Source organism: Pithys albifrons, chromosome 2 (genome assembly GCF_047495875.1).
Source record: "Pithys albifrons albifrons isolate INPA30051 chromosome 2, PitAlb_v1, whole genome shotgun sequence".
Taxonomy (NCBI): Eukaryota; Metazoa; Chordata; class Aves; order Passeriformes; family Thamnophilidae; genus Pithys; species Pithys albifrons.
The window spans coordinates 30,091,247-30,118,197 of NC_092459.1; the positions used below are offsets into that span (position 1 = coordinate 30,091,247).

General features: G+C 37.6%; 1 protein-coding gene across 4 annotated transcripts in view; it reads right to left on the reverse strand.

The window, feature by feature from the left end:
• The window catches only part of COL12A1 (collagen type XII alpha 1 chain), a 100,905-nt gene that overhangs the window by 10,897 nt on the left and 63,057 nt on the right, over positions 1-26,951 (reverse strand). For all 4 annotated transcript variants that reach the window (XM_071548623.1, XM_071548621.1, XM_071548620.1 and 1 more), the window contains exons 41-60: positions 26,117-26,233; positions 25,518-25,664; positions 24,975-25,049; positions 24,285-24,424; positions 23,323-23,446; positions 22,980-23,123; positions 20,955-21,119; positions 18,998-19,036; positions 18,766-18,904; positions 16,489-16,631; positions 16,039-16,148; positions 10,622-10,771; positions 9,362-9,439; positions 8,615-8,701; positions 7,693-7,746; positions 7,072-7,167; positions 5,455-5,508; positions 4,453-4,506; positions 3,168-3,221; positions 1,996-2,067 (exon numbers count right to left, since the gene is read on the reverse strand). In XM_071548623.1, the coding sequence (XP_071404724.1) occupies positions 1,996-2,067; positions 3,168-3,221; positions 4,453-4,506; positions 5,455-5,508; positions 7,072-7,167; positions 7,693-7,746; positions 8,615-8,701; positions 9,362-9,439; positions 10,622-10,771; positions 16,039-16,148; positions 16,489-16,631; positions 18,766-18,904; positions 18,998-19,036; positions 20,955-21,119; positions 22,980-23,123; positions 23,323-23,446; positions 24,285-24,424; positions 24,975-25,049; positions 25,518-25,664; positions 26,117-26,233 (2,042 nt within the window). The remainder of the gene's footprint in view (positions 1-1,995; positions 2,068-3,167; positions 3,222-4,452; positions 4,507-5,454; positions 5,509-7,071; positions 7,168-7,692; positions 7,747-8,614; positions 8,702-9,361; positions 9,440-10,621; positions 10,772-16,038; positions 16,149-16,488; positions 16,632-18,765; positions 18,905-18,997; positions 19,037-20,954; positions 21,120-22,979; positions 23,124-23,322; positions 23,447-24,284; positions 24,425-24,974; positions 25,050-25,517; positions 25,665-26,116; positions 26,234-26,951) is intronic.

The window sequence follows — 26,951 nt, forward strand, 5'->3', positions numbered from 1 at the left end:
CACTCACTGACTCTCTCCTTTATAATAGCCTGTGCTCAATTCTCAATAGATTACCAGCTCTTTTGTGTTCTTACTGTTCCTGTTTTAGTCAATTTGTTACTACCCTGGAAAAAAACACCTACATTTCTCTTAGAAGTACTTACAAGCAGATTAAAAAGTCAAAATTTCTATTTCCATGAAAATTCAGTTAACACTTCCAGAATCAACTTGTTCTAGTGTAAGTACACAATGAGGTAGTAAAATGTTTACAGTGTGGTGTCTCTCAGCTTAGCATGTTATTAGCATTGAATACACCAGGAAGGAGCTCCAGTTGACTTAATTCACTGGGAATATCTTCCTAACACCAAGGTTGCTCATAATTTGCAGGTAACTGTGTATCTTTTACCTGGAATGTAATGTTCCTTGATTTTTAGGGGTCTTTTTCCTGACTTACATTGCATAGTAACAACAATACAGATAGTTCAGGGAGAAGAAAAAATGAGAGGATCTGGTAAAAAAATTATTACTCCTTGTATTTACCAGAGGCAATGTGAAGCCTCATTATCTTTCTCTTCAGGCAGAACTATGATTCATGACACTGCAAGTTGCATTTGGCTGTCAGGCTGCACCTTTGGCAATTGTAATACTGCACACAAAGGAAGGTCTTGAAATTCTGTCCACCAGGAATCTGATAAAACATCTGTGCAAAGTGAAAGCCAGAATTCCTGCTGGGATCTGTTCTAGAAACATTAGAAATGGCAAATGTGATGCACAGTGTCCCACTACAAGAAAGTGCAATAACTGGGGACAAAAAATTATGTCTAACTGAAAGGAGCTCGTAAGATTAGAGTGTAGGAGAACTTAGACACAGTGCTTGGACAGGAGCTGACTGCTTTACTTTGCAAAATCCCTGAAACTGGGCTAGTAGTCAAAGTTCCTTCTAAGCACATTATATACCTGCAGAAGAATTTTGCTGCTGAACTGGATCAGCTAACCAGTGTCCCAAGAGAAGAAGGAGAAATCAGATACACCTGGCAATTTGAAGCTCCCTTGTGAACAAAGCACAGCACTTTGTGCTCTGGCTATGTCTATCAAGCATGACCTAGGGGGAATATGAAATTAGTAATGTATATCTAAAGGCAGGAAAGCTTCAGTACTTTCCCAAGACACTCAGTGTTCTCTACTACAAAGAGAAATGGAATTTATAGTCTGGCAAACATAGACTAAAGTCAATGTGTATATGAAAAAAATGACCCAGCTTCCAGGTGCTCCTGGGAGCTTCCACTTCATGACCATCAAACTTCCCAATCTAATATATATTCTTACAAATTATCCAGCTTTCATATACACAATTACACTGAAGCAGGATGACTGCCATACATTGACACAGGTAATGAATGACTTCCCCTTTCATTTGCTGTATCCACTCTCTCTCAGAGATCCTATAAATGAATCAAATTAAATTTCTCCTGAAACTGTTGGTGGGAGCAAGTACCTCCTGCTCCCTCTCCCAGTTCGGGGAAACACTTTAAAAGTCAGAGTAGAAGTCACAGAAACCACCCCCAAGTACTTTTGAAATAACATTGTAAAAAGCACAAAACATTTGCAAAACATAAGTGATTATGTAAAAATATCAAAGATTGTCCACCTTCAGCAGTTTATCACATTTTTGCTACACACAAACATATACACAAATGTAAAGACTTTCCAGTCATTTTGCTGACCTATTTCTTCATGCTTATGCAGTGTAGGATTATATGCCTTGGCATATAATATCTTACAATTTTTTAGTGGAAACAAGAGACCACAATTTCCAGCCCCAACTATTAAACTCAGCAAAACGGCATACTATAAAAATAAAATTATTTTTCAAAAAAGACTTGTGGTTTTAGGTCAGCCTCACTGTACTAACCACCATCATAAGTGCAAGACAACTATTTAAAGCAAGCAGAAGTCTCATATTAATCAACAGACTGTAATTTTAAATTTGATACTTTAAGTGTATCATTATCTTACTGGTGTCCCACGATCTCCTGGTTTCCCTGGTTTTCCACTTGGGCCAGCAACTCCTGGAACTCCTGGGGCTCCCTACAGCAGAAGACATGAAAAGTGATTGTGGAAATCCACAACAACCTAAGTGCTAAGAAATGTGTTATTGTATTGAGTCCAAAGCAATACTGAAAATGGTTCTCATCCAGGGTTTTTCTGTTAGGTATATATTAGGCTTGAAAACTTTCTTGTGGAACAAAGAGTTTGTTTCTTCATGGAAATGTGTCCTTTTACCTAACACCACAGTTTAACAGGCATTTCTGAACCTAAAGATACAGAGAGTGTCTATATGTTTTTATTACTCTAAATGACAGACTCCTAAAGAAGTACAAAACAGTTTGGCCTTCTAATTTCATGTAGCAGGTCTGTGATCCCTGTAAAAGTCCCTATCAAGAAGACCATAAAAAGTAATTCTAGTGATTCTAGATAAATATGAGCAAATAAAGACCAGTATTAGGTCATGTGATAAAAGCCCATCTGAATACTCACACAGGGGCACAAGAAAGACAATTGTGGGGGTAGGGTAGGGGGCTGCCCAAATGGAACCCTATATGTGATGTAAATGTGTGCTCTGTGTGCTTATGCCTACTGGAAATACATCTTCCAACTTTCTTGTGGTTGAACATGGTGACATTGAGCTGCAGCAACTTGCCTATCTCAGGCTGTCTGATCCAGCCTACATTTTCTCTAACAGACAGCCTCTTCTCTAGCATGGTCCCACAAAACACAATGAAGCAGCTTTTTAAGAAAAAAATAATCCTTGAATACTCTTGCCAACCCCCTCCCCCCCACCCCCCCATATTAACAGCTTTTGTTTCAACCAGTCTACAAGTAATAAGCTGATTGCTTTCAGAAGACCTAGTGATGCTTGTAGAGGTCATGGCTAAAAAATCAGGTAAACAGGCTCTTCCCTTACTTACACTGGCAGAAATCAGTTTCCAAACCACTGTTATGAAAGTTTGTGGATATGTGCTTTACACAGCTGTCTGCTCACCTTTCACCGAGAGTTTCCCAGACCCATTTAGGATATTAAACAAAAGATCCATTTCATACTTGACAGAAATTGAAAATGTCAATGTGGGTCTCCATTGGCCCATGTCTCTTAATTCAGATTATATCAAAGACAAAATTATATTTACCGCTGGTCCTGGTGGGCCTCTGGGACCTGTGGAACCATCTTTTCCTGTGAAACCCTATTGGAAAACAAAAGTATGATTAGAGATGAATCTAAGATGGCAGCCTGATGAAAATAGCCTTTAAGACTATGTAATTGCAATACTACCGATTACTATTCACATGTGTTTTAAAACCAATCCGCAACGTAATTTATAAAATAGTTATCACAACAAATGCTGGACAAGGCTATGGAACAATGAGCTACAGTCAATTTATGAAGATATTCAGCTGCTGTTGATTAACTGAAAATTAAATCAATCTTTCTCAACATTTTTAAGAAAAGGAATCAACATTCTATTCCAGAGGAGCAAGATCTTCCTTTTTGCTATTCTCTCACTCATGGATTAGTTGAAAAATCAAGAGGTTTCTGCTTAAATGAAGAGCTACCTCCCACTCAGATATCTCCCCTGCCAAAGAGATGCTGAGAAATTCCATTTCAGTAATCTAATATAGAATTCATAAATTAACATTGATGGTCCATGACCCACCAATCCGACATAATTCTCTTTGAAAACTGGCTATGATATAGCCATTTATTTTTACTTCCAGCTCTCAACTCCCACTAAAGCATAATTATAAATGCATATGTCAGCTATTACTTTTGACTGTAAAGGCTTGTAAGAGCCTTTGGCTACCTGTGAGCTGTAAATTGCTTCAGTCATCTCAAAGGTGATATTCCACTGTTACGACAGATTTGCTTAGTTGACTCCAATTAGAAGAAAGGAATTGAAACAACTCCACAACAAAATATCTGTGCACATGCCTCTCATTATGAAGACATTTCAGAATTCTCCATCCAAAGAAAAGTTCTTAGCTCCACATAGGCAAAGGTTTAGGAGCAAATCTGACCTTCACAGTAAGATCGGCACAGACAGATTCTTTACTGATATGACATCTCTCAGATATTGAGATAAGCAGAGTTTCAATGCAATCTCCTGCAGCAGCAACAGTGTGGGGAAGATAGCAGAGCTGAGTTCCTCAGCTCTATGGGTGCAGGCATCTGAGAACCCAGTCAGAACAAGGAACAGTGCAATTTTTACAGAACCTATTGGCTATCTTATGCCTATCTCAGAAGGTTTTACCCCCTGAGGTATTTCCAACCCTTCTACTTTTGCCTCTCCAGATGGGATACTGATTAAAGGACTCCTTTTGAAAAAGCGTTTGAAAATAAAAAGATACATAAAGAAGTGTGGGCATGGGAGAACACATTACTTGGTCTTTTCAGAACACAAACTGAGGAAACCTTACCCTTTCTCCTGGAGGTCCCACTGGGCCAGGTGGACCAGGCAAACCTGGGGTTCCCTGAAGGGCAAAGGAATAAGAAACTGTATCCATTACAGAACAAACATCACTGTTATGCTAACCATCCCATAAAGCCCCAGTATTTACACGTCCTTCCTCCTTTTTTGTCAATCTCATTGTTCACTAACATGTAGCATTGCTTTCTACAGGGCATTACTACTCCCTAAAAGTATACTACTCAGGATTATAAGGACTAATAAAACAAGGAATACAAAGCCTTTGGCCTGTGACTGACCTTATCCGATATATGAAACTAAATTCTCAACAACATTTGAGCATCCCCCACCTCGTGTTTATATCCCTAGTAAAATTAAGGACAAAACAGTACCCAAGGAATATTCATTATGTCACTACATGTGCAGATCAATGACCTTAGACTACCTAAATTTGGCTCATTATCTAAAAATACACTAATTTTTATCCTCACAACCTAATCCTAGTTTACAATATAGAAACCTGCAAATAACTGAAATTTAATATTGTTTTCTTCTTTCAGAGCACATGCAATTAATGTCCAGAGACCACCTGAATTCCAAAAGTAGACAGTAATTAGGCAATGTCGCTGAACAGGCGTTCTGCAAAGGTTCTGCAACCTTTATTTTAGGAAGATATTTGACTGCAAGTGGTCAGAATTTGAGAGACCTTCCTGGAGAGTTATCAGTGTACTCTTCCTGATCAAAGGGTCTATCATTGTGCATTCATACCTGTCCAGATGGACATTTGGCTTCACTCAATACAGCTGCTCTTTCACTCTTGCTGTTTTGAGAGGCTTACTATTCCCTACATTTCAAATTCCCAAGTGCAAGATAATTATGTTTCCAAAACTGCTTCTAAGGAAGGTACAAGGAGAGCCCATGATTCCCAGTGATGTCAAAGACAGCTGTCAGGCAGCCAGCCTGCACCAGGAACAGTGTAAAATGGCATTATCTTGTCTAAGCATCAACTTACCGAACGCCCTGGTAGTCCAGGCTGGCCAGCATCACCTTTCATTCCTTGACGCCCCTATAATTTGCATAAATGATTGCAACATATTCTGAATTACAGAATACATGAGCAAAATCATTAATTTGTGTAAATGGACAGAAAAAAATTCCCACAACATACCTAAATTAAGGAATCCATAATCCAACTACATATTATGGAATAAAGATACGTATACTTCTTAAGCAATACTGACCATCTCACAAACATTTGCAAATGCTGGTTGACATATAAAAACAAGGCAAGCAGACATTTGAAGGGGGCACATATATTGATAAGAAAGTGACATGGACTTTTGAGCAAGACAGACTGATACCAATGTCTTCACAAGCAGGAAAGCTATGAGGGGTTATATAGTTTCTTCCAACCTCCCTTATATTTCTCAACTAGTGAATGGAACTGTCTAAATTCATGAAAGGTGAAAGCTCAGCCTTTTAAAAGTATCAGTATTCTTCTCTAACCCATGGTCTAAAAAGCATTACACACTTCCAGGACACAAGGTGTAGGAGCGTATAGAGAAGCAATGTATTGCCTTTCACAATTAACTTGCATTCCATATACACTGTTAATAACCAAGCAATCTGTTAACATGGTCTGCCAATGTGAATCACAATTGGTATGAAAAACAGGACTCAAAAGTAGTGCTCTAGCTTCTTGTTAGCTAATGAGAAGTTCCATGAATGTTCTTTTCCTTCTTCAGACTTTTTCAACTGAATGTGACAAATGCATTATTTGTATTCCAGGGGTAAAAAGAATTTGCTTGCCCTTTCTTGCCCTTTGGGACCTCTAGATCATCTTGATGAAGTTTTTCCTCCTGGTATACAACAAAAAAACTGAAAAGTATCTACACAGGTTAAAAAACTCTTTTTACTTTGTCCTCACAAAGCAGAAGGTGTCCCTAATGTCTGTCTTAAAACATATTTTAATTTCCATTTCCCAAATCACATTACAGACAGAGTAGGTAACCTATTTTCAAATGTAAAATTAGGTAGGATGCAATCAGACTCCAATTCTGCTTTGTTTTCCATGAACTTTATATTCTGATCAAAGACTTCATAAAAAAACCTCCAGGATATATTAAAATTCAAGCTAATCCTAAATAGGAAACATCAGAAATACATTCCTGCTTTTGGGATGACTACTTATTCAAATATGTCAAAAACAGTCTTAATACATTAACAATCTCTGAACTTTCAGCTACTGATTTAGGCCAGAAAATAGAAGTTGGACACAAGTCTGTGAGAAAGTCTTCAAATTAATATTGCATGCTTAATTCTCCTGCACCACAGTTTGATAGTCTTGAGTTCTAAACTGGAATGCTTAGCAAAAAAAGACATTAAGACTGAAAACATAGTAGCGCAACATACATTACAGCACTTGGACTCTCCCCCTTCGTTGGCATCCCATAAGCACATTCAGGACAGACAATGCTATTGTATTAAAGAGACTTATTTCAGAAATAGGCTTGTTTCATAATATTGCTGCATTGCAGGGACAAATGAATGTTCAGACAAAGACCACCATCCACATAGACAACTCTGGCTCCAACACACATTCCCAGCTGCATTCGAAATGGCCACTCACCGGTTCACCTGGGATTGACAGCCCGTTGGGACCCTGTGGACCTGGGGGACCTTGGGGGCCAGGAGGACCTGTCTCGCCACGAGGACCAGGAGGCCCCTTAACACAGAAAATGAAAACAAAATTGTAGATGTCAATCCCTTCTGAGATCTGTAACTGCAAAATCCTTTGGGTTAGACACTTAAGGTAAGTCAGAAGCCTGGAGTCACCTTTAATACTTCAGAACAACTTTAGAAATAGTTATTCAACTGGCATACCCTTTCATAAGCTATTCTCTGATTCATGTTGGCAGTCTCAGGCCAATGCATGCCCTCTGGCAGTGTGAATTAGAAGTATAGCCACATCCTCTGTACAGAGGAGAGAACAATAATGCTGCAGTGTGTGTTAATACTCTGATGCATGTAATCTCAGTATCCTGATGTGCAGTCAACGCCTTTGAGGCTACATAGACTGTGTTATATAGTCTAAAATACATAGGCATAAATAGATGTACGTAAATAACATAAAGGCACATTTTCAAGTAAATTTTCAGTTACCATTTTTAGCTCAGCATAAAACTAAACACATAAATTTTTATGCAGGTAAGCATGCAGTAATATTATGGGTTTCAGGAAATATACTTACAGATGATCCAGTCAAACCCCTTTCACCTCTGGGACCTTTAGCACCTGGACCACCCTAAATTGAGTATTTGGAAAGAAAATGTATTTCATACACAGAAAGCAAAGGTACATAAAACTGGTGTGCATTATGCATCCTCTTCAACAAATTCTTATGTGAAACCCCAAATTTTTGAAGTGTACAGATCACACTGCTAAAAAGATTACTAGAATAAAAGATGCATGAGGAACTCGGGTAAACCACGTTAGCTTCACCTCTCCCAATTCAGCTCACAAAAAATTATTCTGATTTTTGCCTCTGCAGACATAAACTTACTCAATTTGTATTCATTGGAATCTCTGGATACCTCTCTAGCAGACCACAGACAACTTAACTGGGCTTCAGATTCCTCATGCAGCAGTTTGATAGGGACTACTGAGTGGAGTATAACTCCCTTATATTCAAAGCAATTGATAGAAGAACATCCATTCCATAGATTTCTATCTCTCCACACAAAAAATAAAGAAAGTAACTAATTTATTTCCCTGGCAAAGTAAAGAATCTTTCCTTGGAGTGATATCTTGATTCTTTATTTCGGAAAAATATTTGCACAGTCCATTAAAAATATCTTGTACATAATGTGCAAGACAGCTGAGACTGGGCTAGAGCCTTTCATCCTATCAAACAATGAGGAGCTATTTGCAGTGATCACACTGGAAATACAGGAAAATATTATACAAACAAGTAGAGGTGGCAGGACCTGCCTAACTGTGTTCCAAATTAAGATGAAAAGGGGACAGATTACCATGATGTTATGGACATGTTAACAAAAACTATGTCTCTGCCTGACCTTTTCTTCACAAAACCATGGATCAACACAAAATTTTTCCATAAATTTAAAAATTAGAAACCTGTCTACTGCAAATGATTACAGCTGGTAACTTACAGCTGGTCCAGGAGGTCCTGGAGGTCCCACACTGTCCTGAGTACAGGTACAAGCATTTGGAAGAGCTGGGCACTTTGCTTCATCTCTCTGAAAATTCAATCACAAAAGTTACTGCTATTTTAAAGAAAAGTACTCAGTGGCATCATGCTTTTCTGAAACAATAGCAGAAAGATTCTCTATTATCCTGTTTTCAAGGAAAAATAAAACTCACATCTCAACAGTGGTTTCCAAAGGTTTCTACAGGACCTTTTATAATTTTAGCTAGTTTTCTCTGTGAGCTATACAAGGCATTAACAACAGAGGCATAGGCAAAACCAAATTCATATGCAATTTCTGTTGTTCTAATGTTTATATGCACTAGACAATCAACTTTAACTAACAAAGAACATTTAGTTATTTTTTGGTTTTTTGAATGCCAACCCAAGCAGATATTAAAAAACTAACTAACTAAAACAATCAATAAATAAATAGCTATTCCATTCATAATACCTAGAATCTGCAATATCACAGAAATACAAAATATAAGTGAATTTTTTTGCATCATTCCTAAGGGGCTCAGATCTTGCACTACAACCTTTCTCCCTCAAACACAAAACCTCGAAATGCAGCTGTTGTTCACTGGCTGCTCTGACAACTGTGATTTAGAGGTGTTGTCAGTACAAGGTATAACACCAAGTTAATATTGATATTGCTACATTTCCTATTAACAACTTTTTTCTGAATAGCCTCTAGTTTATTTTTACTTACCATAGAAGGAAGATCACAGCATCTGTCTCTGCTAGTCCAAACTGGACTGCATACAATGTCAAAATTCTGGATTTCTAACTGTAAAAGAATGGAATACTCTTGAAAGATCCTAGACATGTTAATTACGAAATCTAGTGACATTAGCATTAAAAATTACTCCTCAATTTATTTCTAATGAGGTCAACATTATTCGAATTTTTACTTCTTTTGACACTGACAGAAAAAATAATTTTAAATAATAAAAAATTTAAAACCAAGCCTATATAAGCCTACAAGAACTTCAAATACTGATGTTTGCTCTTGTTCTGGGGCAAAAGATAACCAAATAATGTGACTCAAGAAATATTTTGTAATACTTAATGACTAATACCAATGAATTTCTACACTGGCTGAGTGCCTGTAGTGTTCAACATTAAATCTGCCTGAAAAACTTCCGGACTAGCTCTGAAGACTGCAGTCCTTGGGTCATATATTAATTCAGATTCATAAACAGAACTTTTCACTGGCATTAGCAGGGAAAAGTTTTGCAGAAAGGCTGAAATGGCAATCTTAGGTAGACTGCAGGGTAAAAGGATTTCCTCTCTTCTTTTTCACCCCAGGAGCTATGATCTTGTAGTTTGATAAATACAACCAAACTTTTGATGGTTAGCACCATGAATCTTCATGAGCTGATAGGGTTTGCACATGTGGGTCAGATTGCAGACTTAAATTTTCTGATATGAAGCCCAGGTAATAGTATTGATTACATTTTAAATATAGTTAATCCATCAGGATAACTGGTGACCTTCATAGCAGCATCCACTTTTTCATTATAGCTTTACAGGTAATAAATTCATTGTGGACTTCTCTGGTCACCCAGTAGAACACTTACCACAGAACATGCCAGAATGAAAACCTGTTCATTAGAGAATGTCTTTCAGGAAAAAAAAAATCCTCTTTTAAAAATGTTTGATGATAGAGAAACCACAGCAAATGCATTCACTGCCTAACTGTTCTCCTTATTGAGAGAAAATCATCCCTGCTCTTGTTTGAATTTACCTGACTGCAACTTTCACCTATTAAATTTTTGGTCTATCAATTCTGCTGGAATGAGAAGCTATCAAGACCAAACTTCTCAGTCAAGTACATTAGGTTTTATAGTACAGACACTAGAAGCTTTGGGTGCAACACTAGTTTCTTAGCAATCCTTAATCTCTGATCGCTTTCCTCAGGAAATTTCAAGGGCTTGAATTAATGAATGGATTCATAGTAATTGCTTACTGTTGCTGATCTTCGGTCACCTTTTAGAAGTTTTCCAAGTATTTCATAGCCATCAGTTGTGATGTTCCCAGCCTCCTTAATTGGTTTTTCCAGTATTTCGCTGCAGTCAATGTAAATCTTAACATTTGACGACGTTACAACAATATGGACCTGAAAAAAGTTAAATGCAATATTTAGAAGGCATAACAGAATTTCACTGATAAGGTAGTATTTTTTTTAAATTTTTTTCCTAGTAATCCTGCTTTAATTTCAACTGGTAGAAAATATCAAACTCAAGGAAAGTCTGTGACAATAGTAACCTATTTAGAATGTGTTGAAGGTCAATAAGATGAATACACAAGCACAGCTAAGAAATACTATTTAATGTAACAGTTGAACTATAATTAGCTATTCAAAAAGCTTGCCTGAAAATTCTTTTAAGATGGCATAAAAATAAAAAATAAAAGAATTTTTGAGAGGAAATGAATTTAAGAATTTCTTGTCCTCTTCTGATGTCTGGGACCACACAAGAGGTTTATGAATCTGTGACTGCCCACGGGCTAATAGACTCTGCCTGTAGTTCAGAGAGTAGATTATTTCAGATCCAAAGATCCAGGGTTCAGTTTCCATGAATGACTCAACCAGAAGCATTAGCTGCATTGAGATACAGGCCGTGACCACAGAAGCCTGCCCAGAACAAGACAATATAATGGAAGAGGCAAGAGAGAAATTGCCTTGAGAGAAATATGGCTACAAAAACATATGCCAAAATAAACGGAAACAGGGAAGAAGAGGAGGAGATTAATTATTGGAAATATGGGAAATTTAGGAGGGAGAAAGGAATTAGTGTAATAAAGATAACATGTTTACAGAAGAGAATGAAGTGCTTGTGGAAAACACAGTAAAATGTACTGAGAGGAACAAACAAAATCTAAGCAAAGATTATCTTTCCAAAAATGTACAGTATCCATGGCAAATGTTATGTAAGGGAATTTTCTACATTTCTGTGAAAACAGAAAATTTTCAGGAGACTCCAGGAAACAAACAGGAGTCTGCCATTTTAGCACATCTAATATGCAATTGATGGAAGATCATCTTAAGGCAACAGAATGTTTTCAGGGGCTTTATATACTTTATATAATGCATACATTTTATATACATCTTTATATGCCTCCCTGACATCCGATCCCGTCAGATCTAGGAAGCTGAGCAGGGTCAGCCCCGGATTAGTACTTGGATGGGAGACCTCCTGGGAAATGCCGGGTGCTGTAGGTTCTAGTCCTGAGGACTTCACTGGCACCGTCCAAGCTCGCTCAGCTGTGGCAGATGAACCTCAGGACTTAAACGGTGGGGCCAGTTCTGCGCACGCTGAGCCTCACCTAAAATCCACTGCGCAGGCTGGAAGGGCACACCCACGTGGGGACAGCCCTTCCCAAATCTTCGTTCGCGAAGTTTGGCCATACATACATAACATCTATGTAATTGCTAAAATACCAATACATTAAGATCAGCAGTAAAGAATCCCTGACATACACATTTATGTTTTAAGCTTCTTCAGAAGCATATTGCTATTTGATGACTGCTTTAAAAATTGGCATAAAAATTAAAGAGATTCCCTTACATTTCCTGAGTCATTAAGTGCCTGAACAATCTCCTGAGATTTTGTTCTTCTGTTTCCCTATTAAATTTTCCCATGCAGCATTGTCTCCAAGGCATCAGCATTGCTTACCAAATACTCTTTTAAATTATGTGCTTATGCTTTATATCTCAGTGCTCTGCATTCAAGTGGGGTTTTTTTAATTAATATTCCCAACAATGTTCATTGAGCAAATTAAAAAAAAAGGGGGGGGGGGGGGGAGGGGTGAGGGAAAGGAAAGATAACTATGTCCAAAGTACAATTTGGTATTACATGCCAGACTTCCCATAAAAGAAATAAGTGCCACAACAAAATTTTAAATTCATTCTAATTTATACACCATATAACCAGTAATTTGATTGTATTACTAAATTTTGTAGGTTAATTAATGTATCATCCAGTTTAAACTCATCACAGATGTAATTTACTAATTCTGAAGGGTACCTAACACTCAAGTTCTTCTACTGGAGTGTTAAGTATTTGTCACAATTTAAATAAAGACATTGCATAGGAAACAGATATTACTGCATTTTCATCTGCACACAAAACTTAGGAAAGGCGAATCTACATCAGAATGCTGAATGAGGACATCAACTGGAAACTGTTCAAACAGGAATAACTGCCTATCCATCCAAAGAAGAAGACACCCCAGCAACCAAAAATGGGCAGATCTCTCCCAAGTAATTGACTCAGTCAGCTAATCACTGATTCAATGCCAGATTTGAATTCCAGCCTGAATTTCGTGGCTTACACATAAATCTAATGAAATGAGGCATCTGGTGTTTACAACAAACAAAACATCTCTGTGTATTCAAGTCTGCTACATTTTGCTTTTAACAATTTCTAGCACACCAGCACATAGAATCAGTTCTGACCATTTCATTTATGAGGTTTTAGGAAAGAAAACATTTTAATCATTCTCTCTGGAACCTTCTAAGACAAAGTTTGACAGTTTCCTGATTTACTACTAAGTGAAACACATCAACAAGCCAAGCAAACTAATTTCCATATGATTATCAGCAGAGGGACATACACTCATTATCAGATTTTCTGTGGCTAACTACTGCAAAATGGCAAGTTAAAAGAAAGTCTAGCATGGTAAGAATAAGAAAGCAGAAGTGTCTGTCTGTCCAAAACATCAGTTATAAACTTAATGACTGTCTCAGGCAGTCAGATTTTTTCCTATGGGACCTGCCAGATTCAACAGCTTTCACCATAGCTATGCAACACAGAGTATTCAAGCATGCCAAAGTAAATTTCCCTACAGTGAGGTGTAGTTAACTGTGTTTCACTGAATGACCCACTAAGTCATCAAATGAAAACCACAAAAATGTTTGATATTTTGGAAAACATCTTCTTGTATTGTAAAGTTTTGCCATTTCTTTGAAACTGCATGGTAGAAGAAATTGCAGAAGTACGGAACGTGCTAATCTTACTTTCCTTCCCTCATCCAGCTGAAACTACTGCTACCATTATTAGGAGCTAATCAACATGGCTGATACATAAGGGTTTCCCAGCAGGTGAGCTAGGGAAGCCCATGATGTGATCACTAACAACCTGACACAGACAGCAATCTCAGTAATCATCCTGGAGAGAATCCAGAGAAATCTGCCTAGCTACATGATGAAAAAAATCCCCAATACAGCTCTTTAAAACAAGGCTCCTGCAGCTACTTTAAGTACTATCGAAATCCAAACTTTTGATTCCTTTCTGGGGAAAAAAAGAAAGGTAATGACACATTGCACTAAATAACTGAGACATTTTCGCTTAAGAAATAGTTCCATAAACAAGAATTCATAATTCCAGAGCTTTAAGATAATTTGCAAATGGCTGTTACTCCTGTACATCATTTGGCACCTTAGGTTCACTTTCTGTTCATATGTATTAGTGTGTTTAATTCTTAAAATAATACAAAATTCTGGGGTTTTATTTTTCCCTGTAATTGTTTTTCACCAGCAAGTGTAATAAACAATTTGACATAACTTCTAGCATTTCTAGCAGCTTGCAGGGTGTGCAGGTTATTCCCTATTTGCTCTGATAAATGAGCAGAGCTTCACTATAAGTGCTGTCAGATAACTCTGTTCAGCTCTACCATATTTAGAGCAAGCAAAAATGGGATTCTAAATGTCAATGAAATTAGCAGCATACGCTTAAAACAGACTGCTGGCAGCGGAGCATGCAGAGAGCTCCACACCACTGACCTGCAGAAGGGAAGTATCAACGCTCACACTGATATGTAAAATGAGGCATGCTACATGTTGCTCTGTGTCTAAACAGCACTTCCTGTTGATGACTCAACTTTTACAGCAAAATATATATCCTAGACTTTACTGACAGTTTTCCTCACTCCACTAGATTCATACCTTTCCTTAAAATTCAGTTGTTCTACTAAAACTGGCAGAGACAAATGTCAAGGACAAAATAAAGGCTGCTTAATGAGGGTGTGATCCAAAGCTAATTGTAACTATATTACACAATCAGTGACATAATCAATCCTTCATATATGCAAAAATAATTAAATAAATTTTAAAAAGTCTAAAAGGAGAATAATTGCATATAACATAGAACCAGTCTGAGAAATTATCCTCTGTCAAATTCTGAGGAAATCAATAGCTTTTACAGTACTGTGTGATTTTTGTAATTATCTATGTTTTAAACAGATGAAGTCACAAAACATTATAATGCTGGCACCAGCTATCTTTCCAGGCTTTCAGTCTAGGAGGGCTCAGTTGAAAATGTGGCCTCCAGTATCTGGAATTTGACAGAGCCAACCCCTTATCAGTATCCTCAAAGGAATGCTGGAAGTGACTAGTATGCAGAAGACAGTATCATAAAGAAAACAAGTGCCATACTCCAGCCATATTTAGTCATCAGATGAAAACTAAACTAAACAGAAGGGACATAAATGAAAACATGAGAATGTGTACTTCAGCTGACCAACAATGTTGTAATTGCAATTCCCTTTCTTGACCTAAACATACATACTTCACACATCAAGAAAATATTTTTGAATTATTTTTAGATATACATGTAGCCTGACATCCAAACAATTGGGTAACTAGAGGTAAGGAAGCCTGGAGGAATCAAATTTTCATAATTCCATGCACAAAATTAGAAAGACAAGCACAAAATTATCAGAATTCAAGGCAGATACAGTAACATGCAAGGATTTCACTAGCCATTTTGACAATTCAAAAAACATAAGTTTCATTCTAAATCACAAATAGATCTTTTATGGACTCTTTCATTATCGTTGCTTTCTCAATTAACATGACAACAGAGTATTTTAGGCCCAGTGAATTTAAGCCAAAAATATATCAACACACATTCGTATGCACAAAATGCATGTACTATATTTGTTAAACATAAGAACCTTATTCAATATGCTATTCACCTCCCAACATTGTTCCTACTCACTTTCTCTGCCTATATCTTCCTCTTCTCTGAATAATTTCAAATCATTACACCCCCACCCAAACTTTTGTCACCACAACTTCCTTTCCTTTTTTTTTTCCAGTTTATGTTTTATTCTCCTCCTTTCATGTGCCAGGAACCAGGCTACGATTTCTTGTTCAGATATAACCCTCCGCTTACACAATCTTGACAAGTTGTTGAAAATCTCTTATATTGGTTCAAAGAGCTATAACTTCAGAGATCTTATTTTACACGATCTGTTAGTCTGTAGGTCAACTTAAAGTACTATCCAAAGACCAGATAGAACTGGCAGTGACTTCTGCCTAGTTGTTTTCTATTTCAAAGAACAGCACATCAGAAAGAAACATTTGTAATTTCAATTCTTTACCTTATGGAAGCTTCCATAAAAGATTTTCTTTACTTCATCATTATCAAAAGTTACAGTTTGAACCTCTCCCCTTGTATCCTTGTTAAAGAATGACAGCACTTTGCTGGCAGCTGGAATAAATGAAAACAACACATTTCATTCCACATGTGCTACTGAAACCACCGTCCTAAGATACAGTTACAGATAAAATCTACTTTATCCCTCATTTGGGTGAACATGGGGCATAGGTGGTCTTAACGACCCATAAGTATGTACTTTCCTTTGATTTTATAGTTAATATCAAAGTTGAAATGTAGCTTAGATTAATTACTCTTAGTTGAATAATAGATGACCAAAGTTTAAAAAAAAATCTTTTCAAACTAAAAATATATAATCTTTTTGCCATGTAGAAATGCTTTGGGATTGGAAATATTTGAGAAGAATGCATGCAAAAAATATAACCATCCTTACGATCAAGCACAACTCCAACTTGTGGTTTGTAATCTCTGTCTGTAATCTGCCAAACTGCAAAAGGCTCATTAGGAGATTCAGGCAGAAGACGGAATAACAAAATGATAGTGTATGCCTGTGGCAATCCCTCTGGATGAATCTCCCTGTTAAGAAAGCATGAAGACATTTTTTCACATGGAAACGCATGAGGAAAATAAGATTCATAATTTGCTCTTTTTCAAAGAAGAAACACAAGATTAACAGGGAAACCAAAGTGTTTAAGGAACAGAACATTTTAAGTGCTCCCTGAAAGAGAAGACCATTGTGATAAAAAACATGATGTTATCTGTTAAGATGAACTCACAGCCTGTCTTCAGTTGATCCTGGCATCATGATTATAGAGGAAGCCAGAATATGACCAAGAAGTTTTGGGTATGTATTCTTGTGGCAAGATTCTATGTAAACTACATATGTTTTAAATTCCTTGACGATAAGTACAGAAAAAAAGACTGAAGCTTTATTCATTTTTTATATCTGGCATGTTTCAGTCAGGCAACAGCACTTAATTATTGCTGCCTTTCGGGCACAGATACAGTAAAGGAGATACTCAATGTCTTCTCTGCAACTGGTGATGCATTTGGGCTCCAGCTCATTCTTTAGCGACTCAGGTTTAAATTTGTGATGTTTGAACTGTTAAACATTAAATAGCAGAGAGACGAAAGTAAATAAAAACATGCTTGAAATTGCCTGTAGTATTTTCTGAAGGGGAAGGGTGGGAATGCAGTAAGGGAACTTTAAGAAAGGAGGTGGCTATTTCTTCTCTTTAACCATTATCATGGAACTTAGATGAGGATTTGGCCACATGAACACAAACATAAAAACCTTAAAATGCAGAGAGGACCTGCTTCGTATATTAGGCAAAGCTTATGTACCTGTACAACTATGGACACTGCAATAAAAAATGTAGCACAAAGTCAGCAACACCACACAGCACACTGCAAGAATGCAGGTATTAATGTAGATATAGCAATACAAGTTATAACGCAGATAATAAATTATTTCAGATATGGAAACAACTATGCCACTAGGATCAGTATGCTTTTATTGTTTTGTTGGCTCAGTCTAAAATGAGGTTTATTTTCTGGATTCTCGTGAAAAACAACATCCAGAATACTCTGGCAAGTTCTCCACCTCTTATAGCAGACATTAAACTATGCATCACAACATTCTAAAAAAAATGAAATAAATAGGAAGTCTATCTTTTTATTGTCTTTTCATCAGCTGATCCTGCTAAATGCAAGGTCTAACTTAACTGAAAACTGGGATTATCTGTACTTCCGTAGACTGTAAAAATCCAGGCCATCAGAGAATTGTCAGCCCTATAGCTTTTAACATGTGTCAATGAGCTCAAAAGTCCTCAAGTCCTCCTCTTTTAAACTTGTGATCCAAGAGTGCTGGCAAAAAAGAAATTATTTCTTCATAAACCTCAGCTCCTGCACTTGAGATCTGATCTTTACGCAATCTGGCAGGATTTCAGAAGGTTTCAAAAGCTTCTGTGAAAAGACTACTAAATTTCCTTAAATTTAATAGGAACAATGGGTTATCTCTAGGCATCTCCTCTGAACCAGAATAACCTTTTCTGAAACTTAAATGGACAGGAGAAAAGCAAATGTGAAAAAATAAAAGAGAGAAAGACAGAGGTACTGTTCCCCTCTTAGTAAAACTAACTGCTAAGTCTTTTTGTTCTTTGTGGAAAAATGTTGGCAAGAATGACCATATATTACCCATCCATAACCAAGCCCTAAGAGCACAGGCCCTTGAAAACTCCACTCCATTTTCCAAATAAGGCAAATCAAGTAGAGGAGAAACTACCCTAAGTCACTGGCATCAATGTGCTGCTTACTGCGGTAGCAACAATGCTTCTGAAAAAGTGATGCTAATCTCACCATATTGAACCTATTTCTCTCTGGCAATGCAGAGCTTGTTATACTAAGAAGGCTGTTGATCAGCTGCCTGAGTATAAACTGTGGATTATATGCAACTCAAATGGTTGAGAAGCATAATCTCAAAGAAAAATAAACAACTGGATTAATAGTGAACTGTGACTGCAATGAAAGGAATAGATTACCATATAATGAGAACAATGATAGATATTCTTTGAAGTATATTTCTTGGTGTTCAGTAAAAAGACCACCCAATTAATGCATCTTCCATAAGACACAAATGCTATCATCTACAAGCTCTATTAGTCCTTCCTCATGTGCTCACCCTAAATATGAGTCTTTCAGGTTTACTTACCGTATTGGCTGGCTGACAAAGGCATTTTTGTGGAGTCTATATGCTACATAGCTTGGGAAAGAGCCTGATTCCAGTGATACGCCTTGTACAGAAGCAAAATGCTTCTCTGTTAGATTATATGATTCCAGCATCTTGAAACCTTTAAGTCCAGAGAGAAAATAAAAAACAGAAATACTGTAGAGCTGTAAAAGACACAAATGAACCTATGCCAAAATATTAGACAGTTGCTTACCAGGTGAAGTGTATCCCTCCAAGTAAATAAGGGGACAAGCTGAAAGACATGAAACAACATATAATTCAAACCTACAAAACCTAACAGGATATGAACATATATTTGTATACTTCAGAAAGTTTTGTTACCAAGAAATCTGTGCTATTGCTAATTATGAGCCAACTTTTGTTACATTTGCCATCATGTCCAGTGCTGTGGTAGACGTACTGTCAAAATCCTTACTTGTCACTTTTAGTAGGGTATTTCTACTGTGATGAATTGTATGGAATAACAAATGAACCCACAAATATTTTAAGAGTATAATTCATAAGAAGAAAGGAGGACAATGACACAGTCTTTCCATGAATATTTAAGGCATGAGTCAAGCTGCATAATAACTGTCAGATTCACTAGGAAAAACTGTGTATTTATGTAATTCCTCAGGAGCCAGCGGATGAGGCAGTTAGAGAGCACATAGTTGCACATGACAGGCCTGCGAATTTCTTATTTTTGCCATAGAAGGATTTCACTTGAGTAAACAACTGAACTGTATTTAGATAATTCTAAAACAGCATCAGACACTATAGCTGTACCTCTTTAGCAACCTTATTTCAGTGGTAAGTAAGAGACCAGTTGTGTCCTGCAGTTCACATTAGGCATCATTCTACTTCTTCTTAAAGTATCTAGAAGTTGTCACTGACTATAACTCTCTTTTTGTTATACCAGCACTTTTGAAATACAGGACAAGATTACTTAAAATACAATGCCTACTTCAAAATTTTTAAAAAGTAACTTGCTTCCTTAAACTATATCCAGTTATTATGAAATCTAACTTTCTTATATGAATATTCCTGTTGATGTACCTTAAATGAGATGGGAACTTGTATTGTATTTGCATGGCAAGGTTTTGCAAATGAGTGAGCTACAGGTGTGATTTCTGTGAGAAGCTGCAAGATGCTTCCCCTGTGTCCAACAGAACCAGTTCCATCTAGCTCCAAGATGGATCTGCCACTGGGCAAGGCTGAGCCCATCAGCAGTGGTGGTAGCAGCTGGGGGAAGCAGACCCAACAAGGAGCGGGAGGCGAGGTGGGGGGTTATGTGTGTAGGAATGGCACAACAACCTGCAACTGGAGAGAGCAGTGAGAATATGTGAGGAGAGAAACAACTCTGCCAGGCACTGGAGCAGAGCTTCCCCTGCATTCCTGGTCTTCTCTGCGGTGAAGACAATGGTGAGGCAGGCTCTCCTCCTGCAGCCCATGAAAGTCTACAGGGAACAGATATCTGCCCATGCTCAAGCAGTTTGCTGGAAGGGCTGTGGCTCCATGGAGAGAGGAGCCCACCCTGGAGCAGGTTTGCTGGTAGGACCTGTGATCCCATGAGGAACCCACACTGGAGCAGTCTGTTCCTGAAGGACTGCACCCCATGGAAGGGACCCATGCTGGAGCAGTTCATGAAGAACTGCAACCCATGGGAAGGAGCCATGTTGACAAGTTCTTGGACTGTCTCCCATATGAGAGACCCCACACTGGAGCAGGGGAAGAGTGTGAGTTCTCCCCCTGTGGTGAAAGGAGCAACAGAAGAAACGTGTGATCAGCTGACCACAGCGCCCATTCTCTGTTCCCCTGTGCTGCTGGGGCTGAGGAGATAAGAGAAAATGGGGAATAGGCCCAGGAAAGGTGGGGGTGGAGGGAAGGTGTTTTAATACTTGATTTTATTTCTCATTATCCTACTCTGATTTAATTGGCAATAAATGAATTATTTCCCCTAATAAAGTCTGCTTTGCCCATGACAGTAACTGGTGAGTGATTGCTCTCTGCCCTTATCTTGACCTTTCTCTCCTCTGTCCAGATGAGGAGGGGAGTGATAGAGTACCTTTCGTGGGCAGCAGGTGTCCAGCCAAGGTCAACCCACAACTCAATTGTAGCAGTATATAAACAAAATTAATTTGGGAAAAGAAAAACCAATGTCTTCTACTTACTTGAGGTAGCTGTCTCACACACAAAGGTGACAAGGTTATCTTGAATCTTTTCAAAGGCATCAAAGTCATCAACAATAAACACATGACGCTCGCTGGGCTTGCTGGCAATCTTGGCCAGCTCATTGTAATCTACATCAGCCACACCAACCACAAACACACTGAAGCCTGTAAAAATAACACTTGTTACTTGAAATATAATAAACATACTTACTATTTTTCAGGTCAATATTTCACAAACCATCTCTGTCACTGATTTCTCAGATCTACCTATGAGCATACATTCTGGATATCTTTTCACCCTGTCAAAGCTCTGGAGGGTTTATACTGGGTTTTGCATCTTTCAAAACTTTCTCCCTCACTGATTTTTCTTGGCCATTATCCAGTCTCATGCAGCCTTGGCTATGTAGTTCCCTCAATCTTTAATAGAACATGTCAAATTCTCTCAACTATACATTATCTTAATTCTGCTCTATGGCCAAAATCTCTGTACAGACTTTTAGTTATCCAGTTGTCTGTCTGTTGCCACCTACTGCATTTCGTGTTTCTCAGATTCTCTTTCACTTTCTTAGGATAGTATTCACTGCACCAATTTTCATTTTCCAAGTTAACAGGAAGTCTAAGCTAGTTGTCTAGTCTTTCTCTATTATTACCAGACAGACGTGCAATTCATTTTACTTCCCTAAGATGCTGAATTCAAGATAGAAAAAGTCACTGTCTGTAGATGTCTGTCTGTTTTCTTCACTAATCATAAAAGGACACTACATGATGACCTTAGATTCGACATTTAGTTGTTGATGTCTTAAGTCAGAAAAGGAGAACCCAGACCCTAGAATTCAATCATATCATTAGGTGTAAATTTCATTGATGAGAAACTGTGCAGACATTGGAAATGCTGGTTGAAGGCTGAAAGCAGAATTCACATTTATTCCAAATAATAAGGTATTTTTATTTACATATTAATTTTTTCCAAAGGAAATAATTATTCCTCTGTAACCAATTCTGATGAGGCTTTGGTTGAAACACTCTGTCTGGCTTTGAGCATAACATTTGAGATATGTAGAAACCAAAGCCAGCAGAGAGGAGAGTAAAAGTGATAAGAGGTTTGGAAAACTTGATCAAAAGGAGGTTGAAGGAAATGGGTTTGTTAGGCTAGAAAAGGAAAGACAGAAAAAGGAAATGACAACAGGTTTCATATATGAAGGCCTGTTACAGTGGACAGTGATCGGCTGCTTTCCTAGTTAACTAGGTAAATGAAGACAATCATTTCGCTAGCCTGAAGAAAGACTTAGTTGAAACCCAAGGCAAAACTGTCCTACTACTCAGGTAGTTAAGCACTGAAGCAGATTGTCCAGGGCGACTACAGAAACCATCCGACAGAGCTACTTGCTTCAGATCACAAAGACAGAGAAGATGATAGCTTGTGGTATACATTCATGTGATTCCCATAAGAAAGTACATTTCCTTGTTCAGGGATAGGACTCTAGGTGGTTCATGCACTAACATGCTAAATTCTGAGTGCCGGGACAGAAATAGATTATTACACTCACATAAGCCACGTTCTGAAAATCTAAAGGGAAATTGCAAGGCTTCTCAGCTCAACAGGGAACAAAGGAGTCCATTCAGACCTAGCTCCATCCAAAGCAGTTACTTTAACTGAAGATCTACTGGTTTATACCAGATAAAACATAAATCTCAAAAAAACAAGCCCATTAAATCATAAGCACTAGAATAGAGTACACTTCTCAATGACCCCTGGGGTCCAAGAGAAAGAAGTAACTGAAAACCACATCTTTGACATGATATGCATGAGGAATTACTTGAAAGCTTTGGGAAGCCACATCCTTTCCCAGAGAGCAAGCTTGACAGAGAAAACATAACTCTGGTCCACAAAGTGCAAATTCTTTAAATGGTTTTGCGTTTTTCCCAAATAGCATAAATTTCTGAATCCATAAAAGATGAGTAGAGGATCACCAGTTAATTGAAGCAATATGGAATTGAAACAGCCAGGTACTGTGAATTGCTTACCAGAGTGCTGAATGACCGTCGCTGCTTTCCTCACCTCATCCTGAGACCGACCATCTGTGACAACAACAAGTACCTTGGGAACACCTCGTCTCATGCCGCTCTCCCAAGTCAAAACCTTTTCTTTGATAAACGTTAAGGCTTTGCCTACAAAGTGTACAATAAACAAGAAATCATCCATATTATCCAGAAGAGAAAAAAATCTTCCTTTACTTTGTAAGGGGAAGAGTCACACAGATAAAACACAACAGAAAAACCTGGTTCTTCAGCCATGCAATATTACAATAATGAGGCAGTTTCTGAAAATGTTTTCTCTCAAGGAAATATAATTACAGGTCAGCATTACCTGTCCTTGTGTTTCCTCCTCTGTACTGAATATTTTGAAGAGCTCCCAGGGCCTGGGCTTTGTCATCAAACGTATTAAGTTTAAATTCAGATTTTGCCTCATCACTGTACTGCACAAATGAAACCTGAAATGGAATATATTGCAGTGTTCAGTCTCATACCTCCACATTCAGACCAAATCTCTCCACTGAAATATTTATTGTGGTGTATGAATAAGCACAAAATAACCAAAAAGTCTTTTTCAAATAAGTATTATTATACACACATAGTTCTATACTCCTTCCTTCCTTCCTCCCTCCCTCTTTCTTTCTTTTCTTTTTCTTTCTTTTCTTTTTCTTTCTTTTCTTTTTCTTGCCTTGCCTTGCCTTGCCTTGCCTTGCCTTGCCTTGCCTTGCCTTGCCTTGCCTTGCCTTGCCTTCCCTTCCCTTCCCTTCCCTTCTCTTCCTTTCTTCCCTTCCTTTCTTTCCTTTTTTTCCTTTTCTGATTTTCTTTTTTCTTCACTGGTCTCCACAGAGAAGAGATCGATGCCTGTCCCTCCTCCTCCCTTCACAAGGAAGTTGTAACTGCAATGAGGTCTCCCCTCAGTCTCCTCCAGGCTGAACAGACAAAGTGCCCTCAGCCCCTTCTCATACGGCTTCCCTTCAAGGCCCCTCACTGTCTATGCTGCCCTCCTTAGGACAGTCTCCGATAGCTTAATATCATTCTTCTATTGCAGTGACCGAAACTTTTGTATTTCAGAATATAAGCTTTACAAAATAGACTGGCATTCCTTTGCATTTACAAAATGACCAATATATTGAATAAATAATAGACATGCACACCCATATATATGTGCTGTACAACAATATACTATAAAAAAATTACAGCATTCTGAAAGAAAGTAAAAATCAGATGTAACTGTAGTAATTTGGCTTCATCTTTAGTTTCTATCCAAAATGTACACAGCTGAAATAACAAACCGACCTGGATTCCAGCAGGATTAATCAAGTCAAAGGCTCCTACTGTATTAAAAACAAATTTCACTACTTTGTTGAAGTTATCATCACCAATACTCCAGGAAGCATCAGTCAAGAATACTATGTCTGCTTTGGCACCTCTGCATACTGAAAGACCAAGAAAAGGAACCCTCAAAACACGTATCATCATGAAATAAAGATAACTGCTTCAACATTTGGTAATTCAAGAATGACAAATATTCAGCTAAACATCTACTACCATGCAAGTAAACCTGGGGGATGACTAATGCCCAACACAAAAACATTTATTTAAATATTTCAAAGAAAAGTTCAAGGAATGAGGAAGAGCTTAAGAATGAAATACAAATGTTTTAAATGCCTTTTTTATAATGAGCAGCTACCATAAAACATAAATTGTCTGCTGAGAGCAGATAATCTCACAGACTTGCTGCAGAGGTATAGAATATCAATAATTTTTTCCCCAAATGTTTGAATCTTGCTGTTTTAAACAAGGAAATGTTGAAGTCTAGTAAAGCTATAGAACAAAGGGATGGCATTAGGAAAGGTTTCAAACTTCATTTCCTCAAAATGCTGTGCTAGTTTTAAATCTTTTTAAAGTTTTGAAAATTGGAACTAAATTATGAAGTAGTGCAGTAACAACATAAAAAATACTGAATAATTCTAGAAATCAACATACCATCCCGAGCTGGAGGGATTGTGGGAGGTGGAGGAGGAGTAGGTGGTGGAGTTGGTGCCTCTGTAGGTTTGAGAACTGAAATTAAATAATAATTTGTTTACTCCATGTAAGTTATATCATTCAAGGAAAAACTCTAGATTATATATTATATTATCCAACAGAAAGATTCTTATCTCTTCTCACTAGGTAAAAAGTTTACAATTGGCAAGGAAAACTTTCTTGTATTACAAGAATAATGAGATTATAGCAATTGTTAAAACAAAAGTACATGATTTCATTATAACAAGAACACTTTTACATGAGCTCAGTAACACTGCACTCTGATAATGCATCTATTTTTCATCCAAGTTCTTGGAAAATATTGAAGAAGAGGATAGGAATTTCTCTTTCCCTCATAAGCTCCATTTGACATAACACTGAGAGAAAGGAGAAAGATCACTTAAAAGAAGTATTGAAAGCCATTTAGGAGAAGGACAAGTTCTACAGCTAAAACAAGACAAGTTCTACGGCCAAAATTTAAGCTTCACAGTATCTATTCCCTACCTGTCCGCTCCCTCATAGAGACTGGAGGTCCCTCAAGGTTAGGGGTCTGAACAAAGATGGTAGCATTGTATTCTGTGTCTGGTGAAAGGCCAGTAAAACAGTGGCTTGTTTCTGAACCACGTACTGTGATTTCCTGTCCTCTGGAACCTGTCAAAAAAAGCCCAAGAGAAAAAAAGTTAGAACTTACTACTTGCCTTTTAATATGTGTACAAATAAGTGTAGAAATTAGAGATCTCTTGAAAGGAGGTTGGAGACAATGGGACAGCAGTCTTACTCTTGTCCCACAAAAGCCTTTCTAGATCAAGATTGTGTGGGAATTATGAATCCGGGAGCATATTGGAGTTTAAGATTGCAGTCTACATGTGAAAACAGGTAACTAGTAGATTCCCACTAACAAAAGTTCACTTGACAATAAGCAGCACTTCTTTGCAGCTTTTTCACCACTAGAGAAAGACAGGTTGTGTTCAGAGCTTTAAAGCCCAATCAGATGTATCATAGCTTATAGTGGGGAATTGCCACAAAGACAAATAAGTGGTGCTGTCACTAACATGATACAATTATGTTTTTTCCAGAAAATGCAAAAAATAAAATGCACTTACCATCAGCTGGGTTTAGCTTCAGCCTGTAGGAAGTTGCTGACCGATGAGGTGACCATCGGATACAGAAAGAATCCCAGCCTACTTTGTAACTTGTTAGGTCAGAGACATTCAAATACACTGTGAAAAGAGAAAGAGATAAATTGTTCTCTGGAAAATAGTATGTAATGGACAAAGAACATCAAAATGAAAATTATATTAGCAAGGTTGGTCCAGAATGTGATTTTTAAATATACCCACAGAAAGAAGGAGCAGTTTGTAGTTAAATCTCTTTATGTTACACCCTAGAGATCCCTCTTTAGCTATTTACAAAGGTCCTAAATCTGATACCCTTCCTGTGTTGGGTAACAGCTTAGTTTATGAGTTTTCACATGAAGTACATTGATTTCTTTATGAAATAAGAGACTACCAAAAATCAAAATCTGACTCATATATATGGTAGCATGAAAAGAATGTACTAATTCAACAAAACTCAGGATTCTTGATTCATCTTAACTGAAGAAACTTTTTGAAGATTCTGAAGCCATCATTAAAACCATCTCTTTTTGAAATGTTGACTTTCAACCATAGGACATTCCTGTGAGGTAAAAGCAGAGTAGCAAAAAACTAGGCCTGCTTAGCATGGGTAGAGTCTGTAGTGCTCTGGAAACTGTTAAATACTGACTCCAACTATAGCTTAATAAAATTTTAGGAAGTAGACTAGAAAATTTTATATCATCAAATCATTACTTAAAAATATATCTTCATTACTGTTACCAAGCTTAGTGTTTTTAAGATCTACATCATGGACAGATGATAAGTATTTTCCATGAGAGGATACTTGGACATTCTAAAAACC